The sequence below is a fragment of the Chelmon rostratus genome, chromosome 21, assembly GCF_017976325.1.
Source record: "Chelmon rostratus isolate fCheRos1 chromosome 21, fCheRos1.pri, whole genome shotgun sequence".
NCBI lineage: Eukaryota > Metazoa > Chordata > Actinopteri > Chaetodontiformes > Chaetodontidae > Chelmon > Chelmon rostratus.
The window spans coordinates 13,275,997-13,295,145 of record NC_055678.1 but is presented as its reverse complement, the minus strand read 5'-3'; the positions used below and the strand labels follow the sequence as shown (position 1 = coordinate 13,295,145).

The 19,149-nt window shown below is 42.9% G+C and overlaps 2 protein-coding genes across 2 annotated transcripts; both read left to right on the top strand.

Moving 5' to 3' along the window:
• The first annotated feature begins 994 nt into the window (after nt 1-994).
• stub1 (STIP1 homology and U-Box containing protein 1) lies at nt 995-7,425 on the top strand. Its single transcript, XM_041962352.1, has 8 exons — nt 995-1,123; nt 1,981-2,196; nt 2,396-2,594; nt 3,084-3,249; nt 3,397-3,472; nt 3,574-3,630; nt 4,623-4,739; nt 5,551-7,425. The coding sequence occupies exons 2-8, from the start codon at nt 2,083-2,085 to the stop codon at nt 5,674-5,676; spliced, it is 855 nt and encodes a 284-aa protein (XP_041818286.1). The 5' UTR covers nt 995-1,123; nt 1,981-2,082; the 3' UTR covers nt 5,677-7,425.
• Nucleotides 7,426-8,491: 1,066 nt separating this feature from the next.
• On the top strand, nt 8,492-10,056 carry crp1 (C-reactive protein 1). The gene is made up of 3 exons (XM_041963392.1): nt 8,492-8,521; nt 9,224-9,302; nt 9,446-10,056. Exons 1-3 carry the CDS (start codon nt 8,492-8,494, stop codon nt 10,054-10,056), a joined length of 720 nt encoding a protein of 239 aa, XP_041819326.1.
• The last annotated feature ends 9,093 nt before the right edge of the window (nt 10,057-19,149 follow it).

Below are 19,149 nucleotides of genomic sequence, written 5' to 3'. Positions count from 1 at the left end.
TATGCGACTGCTGACTACAGTTTCACATCTCTGAATCTAAACTTGCAGCATTGGTCTGTTTGTCCTGGTCAGTCTGTGTCTCGGTCTAAAAGCCCACTTTTACAGAGATGGGACTGGGGGCTCACTGGGTAGGTGGGTGTTCTGGGGGATCAGGGGACCAGAGTGGCGGAGATGGGTAAACACAGCTGGGGACACACAGCCCTGGTGGGTCTGCGGCTCAACGGCTCCCTTCACACATTTATCAGCGTGTTTGCTCAGGGGATGTGCCCTAATCTTCACATGCTGATCTCTGTGCGAGGCCTTCACGGAGGCCCAACAGGCTGGGATGAAAGTGACCCTGTCCACAGGCACAGCCTCGCTAATTCCTTCATGGCTGAACTTGAATGTTCTTCTCTTTATAAAGGCCTATAAAGGTCATCTATGAATCTGTCTGCGTGTGGCTGAATCTCTCAGTAGGGGGGATGGCCCTGATAATATATATATATATAATTCTTCTCACATAATCTGACATTTCTCTAAACTTAACCTCCTACAAAGATCATTATGGTTAAGTGTCAGAATTTGCAGGCCAAAAATGTTAACTGTGAGATCTAAAATCTAAATAATAACACATTATCCCTACTTATCAGGAGTCACAATTTCAGGCAATCACAGGTAAACTCTAAGTAGGCAACATTTATGTTAATATAATCCAGTTTTCAGGGTTTTGTTTAATTAAATCAGATGCTTTTTCCCCCTAGTGCTTCAAAGACTTTTAGCATTGCTCAAACAAAATTAAGTATGACCACCACAGGATCTATCCCACCAAGCTGCAGTCGTGACAAGTTTTCAGTGATCATTTGCACTTGTGTCAGTTTTGAGGTTTGGATACAACTTTGACGATAGAGCGCCATCTGCTGGTAAATAAAATATTTTCATGGTGTTAGGCAGCGATTTGCCTTCAGTGCCAGTGCGCGAGAAAAAAACGTCTTTTCGGCTTCCGTCGACGTCGCGTAAGCGCTTGACGTCAGCATAACAACAACCTGTCATGACAGCTCTTATGAGGGAAAAAAATATTGATTAAGATTTGATATCAAATCATATAAAATCCGTTTCACCTGGATGTAAGATTCCTTCTATAAAGGTAAGGACTATAAGTTGTGGGTCTCTGAAAAAAACCCGAACTTACACGGAAGTAGCAAAAATGGAAGTCAGTCGGCTGTGTAGCAAACAAGCTAACCTAGCATTAGTTAGCTAATTTCTGTATTCTGATGTTGCCTAGCGGCGTTGAGGTAATGTTGAGACAAATGCCAAGACGACTTTTCGGGGCTAAAGTAGTTGTACTCATAACTTCTCAATCAGCCGCCGATTAAATGGGTGATTTTGTGACTGCAGTTAAAAAAGCCGAGAGGGCAGATTTGTCCTCTTTCTAGCGAACCGCCGGGCGTAAATCGGTAACATAGCTTACTATGCTATCTTAGCATTTAGCTAACATTTGAGAACCGATCTCTTGTGTCTGTTGTAACTAAAGTTAATGACATTGACACTCTGTCTCTCTGTTTGGTACTGCAACAGCTGTATCTCAAATGTTAGTCAGCCACCCGAATAATCGCATATAACGCTACTTGTGTCTAACCTTTAACCACCATTGTATACCAGCGGTGTAACGTTACAGTTTAAAAGCCTTGCAGTAACGATAGGGGCAGCAAGTGTGTAATGTTTTCTGACGGCTGGCTAGCTAGCTGCGCCGCTCATTTAGTCACCAGCGATGTCCGTCACATGAATAGTTAATTCGCCGGCGGTCCAGCCACCTCGCTGTATCTCTGAGCTGTGTGCACACTCAGCGAATTAAACGCATGCCTTTTGGGTGGCATCAATGACTGCACCTAACGCTAATTTCGCCCAAGACGCGCATTGCAGGTGCATTGCAGCGAATGCACGCCGTGAATGTTGACTGAACCTCGCATGCACTTTGTGTCTGATTTATTCTGTGGAACTCAGGAGGGACAGGGCATTCTTGAACCTGTCAGTTAGCCAGCCGAAGAGACGGGGAACAGGATAGGGAAGCAGGGCGAGGCGGGCCCCGCGGAGCCGGTGGAGAAGATGGCCGGCAGCCCGGAGAAGAGTTCCACCGCGCAGGAGCTGAAGGAGCAGGGGAACCGACTGTTCCTGTGCCGCAAGTACCAGGAGGCTGCTACATGCTACAGCAAAGCTATTGTGAGTGGCCGTTATTGGAAAAGAATTAATACCAATGCTGAAATGGTGTCTTCTTAGCTAAAATACATTAAAACATGATTTTGCCCTTGTTAGAAAAATGGAAAGGATGATTCCACTCCTGAATGTTCTCCTGAAGCTTAATGCACACTGCCACAATGTTAGAGTGCATGTGAACTGTCTGGTATGTCCTGTCTCCCAGAACCGTAATCCATCGGTGGCAGTGTACTACACCAACAGGGCTCTCTGCCATGTGAAGCTGCAGCAGCATGACAAGGCTCTGGCAGATTGTAAGCACGCGCTGGAGCTGGACAGCCAGTCGGTGAAGGCCCACTTCTTCCTGGGCCAGTGTCACCTGGAGCTGGAGAACTATGATGAGGCCATCGGCAACCTGCAGAAAGGTCGGAACAAACTCTTTAAAGATGGTGAAACTTCTGCAACATTTTGTGGCAGTGTGGTGAAGCAGCTTGCTTGTATTTTGCGCAATATTACTTGTGTATTTCCTCATTTAAGTTTCATGCGTTTCTTTCTTTTTGAAATCCATCAGTCTTCCAGTCCTGCTCAGTGATCTCAGTGCTGATCCTAGAATCAGCTGCAACTTTTTCAAATTGGTGTTGATTGTAATGATCAAATTTCTGATACTGTTGATCTCATATCAGCACTTCTACTGTGAGGCAGGGTTTTGTTACAGTATGCTTTGTTGGGGTTTCTATAACTGGAATAATAGTACAGTGAATAGTCTACAGTGAAAGCTTTGGAATATATATATATATATATGTCTAAATCTTTGACATGTCTATGGAACAAGAGATGCTAGAAGGAATGGAAACTGAAGGACACAGTTGCCGTTAACAAACAGTGTTGCTGTCATGGTGTTTTTTGTTCTGCAGCTTATAATCTGGCAAAAGAGCAGAGGCTGAATTTTGGAGATGACATCCCCAGCGCCCTGCGCATCGCCAAGAAGAAGCGTTGGAATAGCATTGAGGAGAAGCGCATCAACCAGGAGAATGAGTTACACGCCTATCTGACCAAACTCATTCTGGCCGAGAAGGAAAGGTGAGGCGGCTGTCAGGTGCTGCTCGAATATCCGGCATGCTTGTTTGTGTGGTAATGATCTCTTGATGAATGAATCTGTCATGTGGGTATTATTGTTATTTTGTCGCCGGTTAGGGCTAATTTCTAATAACCTTGTACTTAATGCAGGGAACTAGAGGAATACAAAGAGAAACAGGACGACAATCAAAATGGAGGCGACGCTGCCAAGATTGCATCAAAACATGTGCGTTTTACATGCTTCTTGGACATATCTGGCTGTCATGCTTTTAATGAACAAATATAAAAAAATATGCATTCTAACTAAATATTTGTGAATATACTTAGGACAAGTATCTAATGGACATGGATGAGCTCTTCTCTCAAGTGGACGAGAAAAGAAAAGTGAGTATGAAAATTAAATTGTTATTATTACTGTCAATTGAGTTTGCTCTTGTGTTAAGCCATTCAGTCATTTCCCATACCCACCTACAGTATTCCTACTATAGGAAGACTGGAGTTTATCACAGCGTGCAGTGTGCAAAGAGGCAGCGAAACATCCCTGATAGGTCACCACCATCCATCCATTATAGGGCTAACAGACAGGCACACACTGATCACATTCACCCACGCAGATGCATCTTTGCTAGCAGCACACACCTACTTCACACCATCTTTTTGTCATCGTTGACATAGCAACAAGAGAGATAGACTCAAGCATGCTTTCAGATTTGTGTGCAGTTATGATGGCTCATTTCAGATGAGTTTTGTTTAGCTTGTGGACAATCTGTCTGCATTGTTCTTGTGTTGTGTATTCGACCTATCTGCTGCCATCAATGCCAGCACATGTGAAAAATGCACCTATTTTGTAGACAGACAGTTATGTGCTATTTCCAGCCCAAGCTGTTTCTATGGTCGCCATCAGTATTTGTTGTCCAGGGCTTGTGGCTTGTTATAGATAGTTGACTGAATGGAGGTAGTTGTCATGTAATTGTCAGTTCCAAACACAGCATAATGACTGACAACAGGGTGTTTGTTTTCTGTATGAGTTAGACGGTGTGAAGGCCAGGGGCTTCTGTGTACAGAGAAATGCTTTTTTTTTTTTTTTTTTTTTTTTTCAATTAGCAACGTGATTTCAACAATTTGATATTTTAAGAGTGAGTGTTCGTGCTTTCATACAATATTTAATCTAAACTTTGAGTGGATGACATGATTTCATAGTGGATAGAAATGCCAAGCAGCGATTCGTCATTCAACTATAATAAAAATTATAAGGCCGGAAAAAGTTAAGATTTAAGCAATATCACAGTGTTGTACGGTAGCATTATGATGCTATATCCATATATTTCTTACCATCACAATAGTGTGACTCTTGCTTTGTTCTGTCGTCCACTCAGAAGCGGGAGATCCCAGATTACCTGTGTGGGAAGATCAGTTTTGAGCTGATGAGGGAACCTTGCATCACACCTAGTGGAATCACATATGATCGCAAGGACATTGAGGAGCACCTACAGGTAAGATCATAGTCAGCTGCATGCGGACCGTCCAAGTTTTTTTCTTTTATGCTTATGACTGATTTTGTAATTAGTTAGCCTTCATAAACCCCCTGCCCATATTATACTCAGAGATTACATCTAAACGACCAAATTAAGTAGCTTTGGAAAACAAGAAATACTGTAGTGACCAAATCAATCAGTGGGGAAAAGTCACTGCAAAGAACATACTAACTGCTACATTTTGAGCAAGAAGTACTGCTATGAAATGTTATGAAATTTACTAACTGTTTTGTCACATTCATGTGAAGCAAATTCAAAGTGGTTCATACTAACTGCATGTAGGTTCATCAATGTAACAAACTTCACGTATGGAAACAAATATTGTCCATTAAGATTTTAGTCTTATAATTACCGAATGCATGAAATAAACCAAACAAAGTCATAATACAACTGAGTTTATAGAACTGAAACATTTTACCCAAATATACCGTATGGCTAAATAATATTGTAATCAAATGCAGTATAGATTTACTCATAGATTTTTAATATTGGGTGCTTTTACTAACTGAGTTGATGTAAACCTGCAGAAAAATAAGTTACAGAAATTGCACAACTTGAAATTGGCGATTGCTTGTAACCAAGAACTTATCTTATTTGCTGTATTTATTTTATCAGTCCTTATTAGCTTCTGTCACTCAGCTTTATTATCCTCTGTTACTGTTTTCTCTGAGGTCTAGATGAGGAAGTCTCATTACAATGATCACATTGTTTATATGGACCTTGGAATATTGCAATGCTAACACAAGCGTTTAACATGCTCTCTGTGCAGCGAGTGGGCCATTTTGACCCGGTTACCAGGAGTCCCCTGACCCAGGACCAGCTGATCCCGAACCTGGCCATGAAGGAAGTGATCGATGCCTTTATCCAGGAGAACGGCTGGGTGGAGGACTACTGAACGGACCGCCACCTCCCATCTCTCCATCATACCCTGATACTCAACACAAAGCCTGGACAACACAAGACTATGGAGAACAGATCACCCCTTGCCTGGATATGTACTTTACAGAAGCGGGAAAAGCCACACTATGGACTACCAAATGGGAGCCATGTTTGTCGGTCTGCCTCTTCCTCCCCACATTTTATCTTTGCTGTAAAACTTCTCGCTCCAAACTCCCGAGGCTCGGCGTTCAAGGCCTGCTGCTCCCTTTAAAGCCCCCTTCATTCTGCTCTTTCTATGCTTTCCCTCGTACTTCTTCTCCCTTTCTGTCATGCTGTTTCTAGTCATTCAAGCTTGAAATAAAGGGGCCACATTCTCAGGTCTCTCTTGCCCCCCCTCCTCTCTATCCCACTCTTTCTCTCTCTTTCTCTGAGTGCCACAATCCTTGGAAAGCATCAGCATTGCACTCCAGTGTTTCACAGAAACCACCAATATTTAAAAAATGACACATGGTGGTTGAATTCATTAGGACGCTGGTCTTTTATTTGGCATTTACTGCAGTATTTTTGAATCTCGTTTTCATTAAACATCGGAGCGTTTGCCCACTTTTTAATGTACATTTGCTGTGGTACCGAAAATGCCAAATACCTGTTCTCAACAAGGGTGACTTGTTTGTATGCAAAGTTTTACACGACGATAATTGAATAATAGTCGCAGGGAACCGAGTCCCTTCTCCACCTCCAGGTGGCGCTCCAAACATACCCACTCATGTCACCATACTGTAAGATTTTGAGTAGATTGTTAGTTTTTTTTGTTGCATATCAATCACTCCCCATAACGGACAATTTAAATAAGTTGAATGTATGCATAATGTACTCTTTAGGTTTAGGCTTGACCTACAGTAATTCAAAATGTTTTTATCAGGACAATACAAGGGTTTCATGAAAAGCGGCCTTGAACTGGACACAGAAAACGAACGGAAACAACCGCTGCATACAAAAAAAAAAAAAGGTTTTCACATTGCTGGATGTTGATTGAAAATGTTGAAATGTTTTGATTTTGATAGACATCAGCTGTTCGGATTGATGATGCTAAAAAAAAAAAACCTGCTTTGGGGACTGGTCTGTGCTGTCTGTGTCGATCATAGAAACAAAAATGTGCTTGGACGTTGTGTTTGGCTCGTGCTGTTTGCCTGGAATGACCGTGGACGCTTACGTCAAGCATGAAGTGAACTGGCAAGAAGACGGTTCTTCACACATTTATGCTGTTAATTTCGTGCACCTTCTCCTCACAGTGTCACCGGAAGAGAACGGTTGTAAACCAATCATCAGTGTGAAACTAAGTCAAAGTTGTGTCTCGTTGCAGGGATATTTGAGGGTCTCTAGCATCACTGTACCAACCCTCCCCGTGTTAGAAATGCTGGAAGAGTTACTATCATCATTTCTCATCCATACCTCAGTAAAGTTTCTGCCTGCTGGTTCACTGGCATTCTCTACAAAACACATTCTCAGTTCAGAGCTATTAGTTTACAGGTGTTTCAGCTGAACGTGTGTCTGTGATGAATTAGGCCTGTCGGTGGTTTGTGTCGGGGTGCAGGCAGTGTAAATAATTTTCTTGTCTATCTCAGATTTTATTTCTTGACAAAATTAGGGTTCTTTTTTTCTTGAGAAATCCTAGAGCTTGAGAAACTGTATTAAATGTAGATATGTTGATAACATAAATGCTTGGTTCAGTTTTCATTTGTCCCCATTAAACCGTGAACTTTGAGTTTGTTTGTTGTGGAGTTTTTGACACAAAATCACCATTAAAGAGGTCGTGAGTGTGATGGCTCATTAGAAGCCTATTGACAGGAATCAGATGGTTTCATTGCAGCTTACATTCATTGCAACGTTACAGCTGTGAAGTACAATCCATGACATGAGCCCTAGCTCTATTGTGCTGAGTCAGTTTTCATGTATTATGGATTTTTTTCACTTTCCTTCCTGCCATATTTTTTTAATTTTTCAGTATTTCTTCTACCTTAGGTTGCCACATGTTTTCTTAAAACTAACAAATCCTGATGGTCTGATCTTTAATAAAGCAGACTTGAAATCTCTAGCAGAGCTTGAATGATAAAGCAGGGTGATGTTTCACTGATATTAGCTTCCAGCAGAGATTTCAGCATTTTTGTTTATGCTAATGAATAATGTCACCATCACATGCAGCTCTTTGCCCGTCTAAAACATCCAGTACCAGTCTGGCTGGAATGTGAGGTTGCAGTAAAACTGCATCTTTGAAATGACCTTCAAAAGTTTAAACAATTTCTGTTGATGTTTAAGTGTCGCTGTTCGAAACTTCTTGTCCTGAGACGTATGTTTGGGTTAAACAAGTTGAGTTTTCATCCTTGAACCGAAGATATAAAGCCTCAGCGGGGACGATTAGCCTCAGAGTTCTCTCTGAGTGGTACACGGGTAAAGACTTGTCTTTGTCTTTTCAGGGACTGTTCCTTCAGTACAAAGTAATTCCAGTGAATCTCCAGTGATGTCAGTGCCTTATCTAGAGTAACCAGGAACTGTTTCCAGTAAGACATGTTGAGTTTTTCAAATGTTATTACCTCTGTGAAGGAGGTTATTTGTCTGTCAGCAGGATGACAGAAGAACAATTGGCCTGATTTTCAAGAAACTTTACGGAAGGATGTAGCATGGGCTGAAGATGAGCGCATTTAATTAACGCTTTCATTAACATTGTGAGATCGAGCGCTTTGCCCAGGCAGAATAAATGCCATACACCTTAAAATCCAGTAGATGGTAGTAAAGTTCAATAGTGACAAAACATGGCCAATTGTAGAAATATGATGACTCCATATCACAACCCACATTCACAGGTACCAGTAAACGTCTGGAACTCCAGTATGACTGAGGTCACATTGCAAAAAAATCAGACCTGGATCAGATTTCAGACCACATGTGAAAGTCAGAATCAGAATTGAAAAGATCAGACTTTGTGTGATCTGTGTGTTCACACTGTCATGACACACATACAAGCAAAAAAAAATCTGATTTGGGCCACTTGTGCCTGCATTCTGAACGTAGCCTGAGAGCAAGTGAAAAATATTTATCATTTAGGCGGACTGACCCTGGAAGAGTCCACCACAAACCCCAACAGTCACTGTATTCAAGTAAGAGTGATGTCACGGTTCAAATTTCACACACCTGTGAAATGTTAGAGCACTGTAACTACAAGAACTGCACAAACGTCTGAGAGATGATGATGATGCAAACACTGCAGGTCTGTCATGTGACATCAGTCACAGGGAAAGCACGGCGTCACTCCGTCCTCGCACACCAGGCCTATTGTCAGAGCATCGGTTGAAGAGCTGACGTCACGGTCTGTGCTAGGAGGGAAGAGGACTGGGCACGGGGGCATTAGCAAGTGGGACTGAGTTAGCAACATCGAGGAGCAACAAAGCAGCGGCAGAATGGTAAGAAAAGATATTTCCTTTCATAACTTTGCACTGAACTTTGCCCAGAGATCAGCAGGAATTCGTTTTACTGGAGGATAACGGATGTCTTGTGTGTGTTTGCAGAGTGTCAGCACTGTGAGGTTTGCTGTGGTTGTGCTTGGTGTCTGTGGATGGTCTCTGACTCTCTCCTCAGCCACCCAAGGTATGAGTTTAAGAACAGAAGTTCATCAGAAAAAAAGGTTGAGTTGCATTTGTGCGCACCATCGTTTCTCCTTCGCCACTTGCTGTTCAAACACTGAGGTTTAAGGTCTTATTAATGTGTTTTCTCTGTTTGTGTTGCTCCAGTGGGTCTGACTGACAAAGTCCTGTTCTTCCCTTATGAGACGGACTTCAGCTACGTGGCCCTGATCCCGCAGAAGGAGATGGGGCTGAGGGCCTTCACTCTCTGCATGCGTGTGGCCACCGAGCTGCCGGAGGAGCGGCAGATCATCCTGTTCGCCTACCGCACCGCTGACTACGACGAGCTCAACGTGTGGCGTGAGAAGGACGGGCGCGTCTCCTTCTACATGAGCGGCGACGGCACCTTCTTTCACCTGCCGCCCATCACCACCTTCCGCACCAGCCTCTGCCTGACCTGGGAGTCTCGCACCGGCCTCGCCGCCTTTTGGGTGGAGGGGAAACGCAGCACCTACCAGGTCTACAAACCCGGGCACACCATCCGTCCTCAAGGCACCATCCTCCTGGGGCAGGACCCGGACAAACACCTTGGGGGTCTGGAGGCCGTGCAGAGCTTTGTAGGGGAGGTGACTGATCTGAATATGTGGGACTATGTGCTCTCCAGGAGCATGATCCAGGCCTGGCACTACGGGCACAAGGTCCCCAAGGGCAACATCTTTGACTGGGGCACCATCGAGTATGAGCTGAGCGGGAACGTGATGGTGGTGGATGACGACTGACTCGGCGAGGAGTCGAATGGAGAGAGAGCTTTAGAGATCTGTGTCGGACTGATACTGATATGTGTGGTTGTCTTTCTTCCATTCAGCATCGCTTTATGTTAGAGCCCTTCAGCTGTTCCTCCATAAAGTCCACAAGTCTCTGTTTTAATGCTGCATGAAGAACCTCTTGATGATTAGAGAGAGAGTAGACAGGAGCAGCTCTTTCACGGCTTGGTTGAACATCATCTCATATCTAACCTCTAACTCTTCTCAGCAGCACTTGCAACAAAAGCCAATGCTTTGTTTTTGATCAGTGACTCCTTTGTGCCTTAAAGCTTCATCGTTTGATGCTTTTGAGAACAAACCTGTAAATATCAAGCACGAAATGTCGATGTTCCGGATGCATCCACAGGGTGGTGCTCTCTACCAGTTCACATCATACAGACCCTCTCGCAAACAGAAGCATCACCATACCTGCATCCGCTAATGTGATCTGCCATAGTCGTGTTGATGAAGGCCTCCAATAACTGATTAACATGTTAAGGAAACAAATAGTTGCTGCAGTCCTGACCAACTTAATCTCATGCACTGTAGTTCTATTTGCAGAGTGACAACATTTAGAAATAAAAGTGTTAAATAACTAATAAGACATCAGCTTACATTACTGTGATGATATAACGTATTTAAGCTTCCAACAGCCTTTAATAATGTGCATTTTAAACTGACAACTGCAATACAACTGTTCAGGTAACAACTGAAGACATTTAACATATTCTAACAAAGGCAGCCACCACGTGTGCCGTTAGTGCACATTTGTTTGTCCGGCGACACAGATGATAAAGATGTGAAGGAGACATTCAAACAGAAAACTGGCAGAGGCCTCATTTCCACTGTAGGCTCAATGATTTAACTGCACTCAGAGACAAACAGCAATTATCATGTTTAAAATCCGCTGCCACCGTGTTGCCTTCGGTTAGCGTACTCACTCATGAATTTTCCATGTTTCAACTGATGTAAGAACGCTTTTGGCTCTGAAATAAAATCTTGCCATGTGCATAACTAATAATGTTTGTAATTAAAGAGAATATTTCATCTTTGAACTCTTGCAGATTCCTTTTTTTAATCATCGTTTTTTTGGACACATTTTAAAGGAATAATAACTTGTGTACATAATTCCAACAGGGGAGTTATTAAATGTATTTTAGTTTTTTTATTTATTTAGGAATTAATAGCAGAATCTCTTAAAAGATTTTTCTCTCATTTGGCCGGAGGAGGAAGGAGACACTAAGCCTCCACACAGACAAAGAGAAATGCAGTCACCTAATTTTCCATCAGGCAATTTTAGTCTATTTTATAAACTGAGAAAGCACAAATGAAGTTTGGCTTGAAATTGTAATACCAATGCTTTGATTTTTGAGATCATTTTTGATCACTTCTGATTTTTGAATGAGATATATTGGGCCTTTATCTCCATATTTTCTACTCCCCCCTCCTCCATTGTTCCTCAGGAAACCACGAAGAAGTGTCCTCGTCTCTCTCTGTTCCTTTGTGTGAATGGTGTGCTCAGGCTTCCTCTCCTTCCGGTGGAGAGGAGGTCATGTGGCTCAGGTGTGCACGACGGCACCTGGAAGTGGCTGGACATCCTCCTGGATCCACATTCTTCTCATATGATTACAATCTTTTCGTCATCCTTCCAATTTTTCTCCATTAAAGGGGTTTTTCGGGGAGTTTTTCCTCATCCAAATCAGGGCTCTAAGGACAGAAGATGTCATATGCTGTACAGATTGTGAAGGCCCTTCAGGCAAATTAATGGTATTGGTCTGTACAAATAAAATTGACTCGACTTGAATGAGATGAATGGTTACATGTGACTTGCAGAAATCAAATCATGTGGAGTTGCTTGCTTAACAAGCCCCCTCAGAATAAGCTCAAGGTCAGATCTCCTCCATCCAAGTGTAACACAGTAACCCTGAGTTCCAGTGTGCCGTCTCCGCTCGTCTCCATGGCTCTGTGCACTCGTCCTCCCTGCCCCGCACCACCATCGTGACCTCCTTGCGGAGGCGAGGGAGAAGTTTCCAGCGTGCAGCCGATGCAGGCTCCCTTGAGGGTGGGAAAGTGCTGCGTTCCCAGTGTGTGTTTATTCCGACCAAATCACCCGTCGGCTCTCTCGCAGCAGCTAAATAAGGAGAAGGCAGGGCCAATGAGTTCTGACTGCGGGTCAGCAGCCAAATGTTCCACCTTCTTGGATGTTGCAATGCATCAATCGCAGTGCCCACTCACTGTGTGGTAACACCTTTGTGGACCATCTGCCCAAGCCTGGCTTCTCAGCCCTCTGGTACACACACACACACACACACACACACACACACACAGTCTGTTACTTCCTTCTTTTTGCATCTCTGCCCAAGAGGGGTACTAATCCATCATACATACACATGCAAAAAATCCCATTTAAAAGCTTTAACTTCATTGAGTGCTCTTAGTGTTTCAGTCATTTCATTTAAAAAAACATCTCAAGGTTAAACTAATTTTTAAGCATCTCTCTGGCAGATAAAATGTGGATAAAACTGTTGTTTTCTTTATGAACACAAGCTTTTCATCTCATGAATTTTTTTTTTTTTTTTTTGCAGACAGCTTCATATTATCAGGCCACACACACTCCTTGAAGTGTGTAAGAGGAGGACAGAATGAGTGGCCGGGGCTCTTCACAGAGTGGATAATTATTCCCTCTGTCCCCCTGTATTGCATGTATTATCCAAGTGAGCAAACAGTTGCAGGGCTCCTTGTCCCGCTCGCCAGTGTGGGACTGCAAGATCTGCATATTGGCCCATGGTGGTTTAAGCGGTCTGAGGCAAGGCGGTGCCACTGACTGCATGTCCATGCGTGTGGAGCTGGTGAAAATGTTTTCCACGCGAGAGGAGATAGACGGCAAGAGGGAGCCCCGCGTGAGCCGGCGAGGGGGAGACAGAAGGAGGGCCGTTCTGGATTCCTTCGAGCAACTCCAAATAGATTTCCAGGCAAAACATATTTGCATACGCAAGACAGTGCTACGAGCTATCCGAGTGAGCTGTGGCATGTGTGCATTGAACAGATGGATAATTTTTTTAGAGCCTTCTTGCAGAAATTTCAGCCCATTAAATTGAGATCTTGGGCATTATTCAGCCTGCTTTTGGTTCATGAAGCTCACAAAGGATCATCAGGGTCAGGCTGCTCTTTTTTCTCAGATTTACTGCGCCATGAGATCAAAGATGAGTGAAAAACATCGCAGAAAATCGACACGTTTCCAATCGTATTCTGGGAATTCATGCATTAACAAAGCCAAGACAGGAGCACACAACAGAGAGAGGTGATTTGAGTCAAAAAATCATTTCTGCAAATGCTTCAATCACTGCAGAAACTCCACTGAGCTGCAGAAAAAGCAGGAATTCACTCTGAAAAGTTAACTAGTCAAAAGGATCACAGTTTGCTTTTTCTCCGGCCTCGTCTTATTGCTTTGCTGTGCAGTGATGATTCACAAATCTTGTGACCTCAAGTTTAATTCCCTTCATCTTTTCTCAGCAAATTTCACCAAAAGCCTGACGGAGGGCGAAGCTACGACCCGAATGTCACTCTGCTGCTCTCACTCTCTGTCTTGGAGGCTGTACTCTGGCAGCATGGTCGCTGGTCCTGCCCCTCTGGGCTGTATGAAAAATTCACCAGGCCTTCCCATTAGAGTCAGTCTGAATCAGGGAGCAGGCGTTGCAATGGCCACACACGCGACACAGTTTTTATCAATCGACACTTAGCAACGCAAATGTTGTGTTCACAGAAACACTAAATCACAGCAGTCTGCAGTTGTTTTTTTTGGCTTCAGGTCAGGTCAAGCACCAACTGTATGTGCTGCACATACAGACGCACACACACAAATATCAGCAGTCCCGCCTTGTTAAAACCAGATGGACCGTACCCTTTTCAGTGCAGGCTTTTCACACTGATGGTGCGAGACCTGACCTTTACCGGGTGTGAGTGTGAGAGGTGTTGGCTCTTTGCGGAGCGGTTCCTCCGGGCAGGACGGGGAACGCTGTTCTCTGAGCGCACCTTCAACCTGCCTACTGTCAGGACGCCTGCAACACAGAGAGAGAGCAGGGGCCAGAATAACCGGAACACCTGAGAGGTGTTCATTCAGGTGTTGATCCAACTCTGTGCTCATTTTAAAGGCCATATATTTGTGCTTTTGTTTTATTACATTTAGTGCTTAAATGATTAGTCAATCAGTTTCTGAATTCAAATTATGTCAGTTTACTGCTCATGGGAAGTACTTCAGAGCTTATGAAACTCTTTTGTAATTTTTTCTGTGGTTTTCGGGATCATTGGACTGTCTCAGCTTGGACTGGAAAAGAGGGAGTGAGCTACTGAATGCAGAAAGTGAGAGTGAGAAAATGTGCACAAACCCTTTTCCTTGTAGTATCACTGAGCTGTTTACAGTGGTGGAGGAAGTATTCAGGTCCTTTACTGAAGTAGAAGCACTAATATCACACTGTAAACATACAGATACAGCAGAAAACTGTCCCCTGTGACTTTTATAATATTATATATTATATCACTAGATTATTATTATCATGCATTAATGTAAAAGCAGGATTTTGCTGCAGTTGGTTGAGGTGGAGCTGATCTCTAGTTTGCATTGAACTAGTAAGCTAATAATTATTTTTCATTGTTTTGTTCAAAGTCCAAACCTCAAAATGATTAAAAAGAAATTCAAGGAAAAACAGCAAATCATCACATTTGCTGCAAGTAATTTATATGAAAAGTGACTCAAAAAAGTTGAAATAAAGCTAATTTAGCAAATTGGTTAATTGACTAATCATACAGTTTATTTAAGCCATACTTAAATAAACTGCTTGATTTATAACAAAATATCCGATTTTATAAGCTCTTTGTTTTGTTTGTACAAATCTTAATGTGTAAAGTAACGAGTAACTAAAGATGCCAAATAATTGTAGTGCAGTAAAAAAAAATAAAAATACAACACGTCCCTCTGAAATGAAGTGGAGTAGTATTAAAAAGTGGCATAAACAGACAAGACTCAAGTAAAGTACAAGTACCTCTAATTTGCAGAACATACATTCCTTGAGTAAATGTACTCAGTTACATTACTGTTTTGGAAGCTTTGGGTTTGTGGATTCCTCGCTTCAATTTTTTCAGAAAGCCTCAGTTTCAAACAGTTTTTTGGGGTTTGAGAGATGTGTTTTTAAGGCAGCGAGTGCCTAATCTGAAAGACACGATTGCACTGCATTCTGGGAAGTATAGGAGCCAGTGGTTTTAGAGGTTAGGGAGAGTGTCTCTGCGTCTGCTTCATTTTGACTGTTTTTTTTTTTTTTTTATCTTTCTTTTGTGAGTCCCCCAGACTTTGTGGAAGTGCACTGCACTTAATTCATTGTATTTTAATTCATTTTGATTTTAATCTAGGCAAAAATGCCAAAGATATATTCTGAAATTTAAGAATTTGCTTTGCTTTTTTAGATTTATAGCATCATATATTACATTTCCTTGGATTTTTGACGGTTTGATAGGCAAAACAAGCAAATTAAAGATGTCATTCATTTTTGACTCTGGGAGGTCTTTAGAGCATTCGTGACCTTTTTTAAACCTTTAACCTTTTCAAATACCTGAATTAAATATTCAAAGCATAATCAATTTTAACTAGTAAAATCTAATCACTGGCTGGATTATGCTGTAAATGATTCATATTATTTTGTCCATCCCCTGCAGGAACCTCTTCGTTTGGATGTGATGCAGTATGATGTAGACTTGATTAATTCATAAAAACACTAGTCATTTTTTTTTCATAAGACAGCAACACAGTCATTAGCGGCTTGCCGTTGCTTGATAACATTGCAGTGGATGATTGTCTGACAACACGGAGAAGCATTGGAGTGAAAAGTAAATAACTAACAGGAAGTCGTTTAAGCCGTGTTTTTAACAAAAACACTACAACACAAATGTCCAACCAAAACACCCAACTCTTCAATCCGTCCACTACCAACCCACGCTGGTGCTTTTCTGCCTCCTCCACCCCAAAGCAACGCTCTGTGGTTGAATGCTTTGCGGCTTTTAGCAGTGAATTCCCCTCCGTCGCCTCTGGGCTGGCCTCTCCTGTGAACATATGAACTGTGCCACAGCGTGTGGCGCTGGGAGACGGTCCAGGGCCCCCTGATTAAATATTACAGCCCTCTAAATGGATGGAGATTAGCCTCTGTGGGAATGTTAGGGCTTAATTTACCCCCCGGCCAGATGTGTGTGTGTGTATGAAAGAGAGAGCGTGTGTGTGTGTGTTTGTGTAGCTATGAAAGGGGGAACGGCGAGGGAAGGGGTTGTTGTACATGCGCCCCTCTGTAAATGGATTGCATGTTTCCAGGAGTAGGTCAGTGGAGGATGTACTGCGGTTTCAGGGGGCGCAGCAGCTCGGAGGTGTGAGCGAGTTAACAGGATCATCCCCGTCACAATTTGACAGAATTTGTATTAATGATCTGAATCTGCAAAGAAAAAACAAAAACACCTAAATCTTTAGAATATATGTAGTGGAGTAAAAAGTGTAATATTTCTAAAATGCAATGGAGTAGAAGTATGCATTGAAATGGATGTAAAGTACAAGTACCTCATAAGTGAGTAAATGTACGAAGTTAGTTTGCACCCCTGTAAGAAAGCTACACACACGCCCACACACAAACACACATTTCTGTGTATTTCTTTCGTGTGTGCTGGCCCACATCTCACCAAAACAACACTTCAGAATCTCCACTTTATGCATGTTTGCAGGTCAAATGGTGAGATGAGAAAAAAATAAAAAATTTGGATGGGTTTTTGTTGTTTGTTTACTTTTTTAAAGATAATTTATTGAATATATATGAAAACAGATGGTCAGAAAAAGATGAGAATTATAACCTTTTAATATTTGTGACAGGAGTGAAATAAATATATCACCTTTTTATTCTAATTGCACAGAGAAATATGGACTTGAATCCTGCAACAGGCAAGTTATTCATTTATGTCATTGTTATAATTTGAGTTTATTAGTGTTTAGAATTTAACTAAAAAATGTTAGTAAATGTTTGCTGTGATAAACAAATATGTGAATAAATGGCCAACAAACAAATAAAAAAACAACATTAAAAAGAATAATTAATCAAACAAACAAAAAATAAATCAAACACTGACCTATTACTCGATAAGATGTCATATAAAATAACTATTAAAAAAAAGGTTAAAGGTTATATGTGTGTGTGCATCATGTATAGAGTGTATACATACAGGCCAATTTCAATATAGCTCATAAAACCACAATCACAGGACATTTTCCAAAAATTTGAGTTGTCCTTTGTTCTGTGCACTGATGTATTTCTGTCTCTGGCTTGATGGTAACATGTGCATTGAAAGGAGTGATGAACCTATATATAATATATTAAAAAGCTGTACATGTATGAAGTATATATAATATGATAATAATTACTTTATGTCTTAGAAACATTCAAGGAGAATATCCTCTTGAGTTGTTCCCGCTGCCTCACCTCAGTGGACCTGCAGCCTCCCTCCACCACAGGCTCGTTCACACACTCTGTCGCTCCGCATCCACTCTCTCTGACCGCAGGTGTTAGTCGTGGCGAGGGAACGACTAAACTCACACATATGGAATAAATGACTGTCGTTTTAATTGCAGGCTGTTCCCTGTGTTCTGTTATGCCATCTCGACATCGGCTCTGAATTATTGATCGGCTGGTTTTGTTGCTCGCCGCCTTTAAAATGCTTTTAAGGACGTGAGTGCGTGTTTTGAGGTCTTTGCATGAAAACCCTGAACTTTATTATTTATAAACACGCGTAGCCTTCATGGAAAGGGGCACCTATTTAATCCTCCACTCTGTTCTCTCACCTGTAGTGGGCATGCGGACGTGAGTCTGACAGACACGTGCCTTCCTCGGTCTTCCTCTGCAGGAGCGTGCATCAGATGCATCACTGCGAGGCCTTGATTCTCTGTTCGTTTCCCCCTCGTAACGGACAAACACATCCATCAGACACGCGCCACATATGTGTACAGCATCCGCAGACAATGACTGCTGAGCAGCAGCGCACCGCTTGCGCGCACACGCACAGACACACAGCAAAAACACCATCACACACACACACACACACACACACACACACACACACAAGCACTCTGCGCCACTGGGCAGGGACTAGCCTGAAAGATTGAAAGCAATTAAAACTATCATCTGCAGTGGCTCTGGGCAGGCCTGTGGCTGCGAGGGGGGAGCTGCCACTGCGCATCAGCCCCTCCGTCTCAGCAACGCGCAGCGACATGGGAGGGAGAGTCGCAGCCCTCTCTCAAACACACACACACACACACACACACACACAACACCAGCGCTCACACAGGGCCGCTTAATCCCGCTGCTGATCTTTGACCCGCGCCCGTGTTTCGGCGTCTTCTTCCGAGGCCTGAACACACGATGGGGCTCACAGCTGACGTAACGCAGGAAGTCTCGGTGAAGTTCTGCAATAACTCCGTGGGCGGTGAGCGAGCCCGGGCTGTGGCGTTAACACCCACACAGGTATTATTGAGATTTAGCGCAGGCACGCTGTGTATGGCTTCATAATGGCCTGGCCTCGAGCGCAAAGAACCAGTGTGTCTCCAGAGGTGGAGCAACGCAAACAGCGAGGAGAGGAAAAGTTTAAGTCACGACGGAATGACGAGAAACGATTGTGCAAGGTGCCTTCGGTGCCCGGACAAACGCTCGTTTTCTTTTCCATCTGAATGTCTAACAAAACCTCTGCAGAGCCTTGGGTACATGTGCTGGCCAACAGAGGAAATAATTATTGTTCCAGTAAATACTTTTGTGGTTTGGGATACACACACACACCTCCACCTGCACACATGGCTCATCAGTCTGATCTCATTAAATGGAAGTGCTGTAACTCCAAGCTGTTTGGGCCAAACTTGGAGCGGTTTACCTGCGTTCAGATCCTTGGGAATGGTGGCTGTCTGGCTCTGTCTGGACTGGCCCTTAACAAGTCTCCTCAGGACAACCACGCGGCATTATCAACTACTGTTACTGTGTCTCTCTTTCTCTCTCTCCCTCC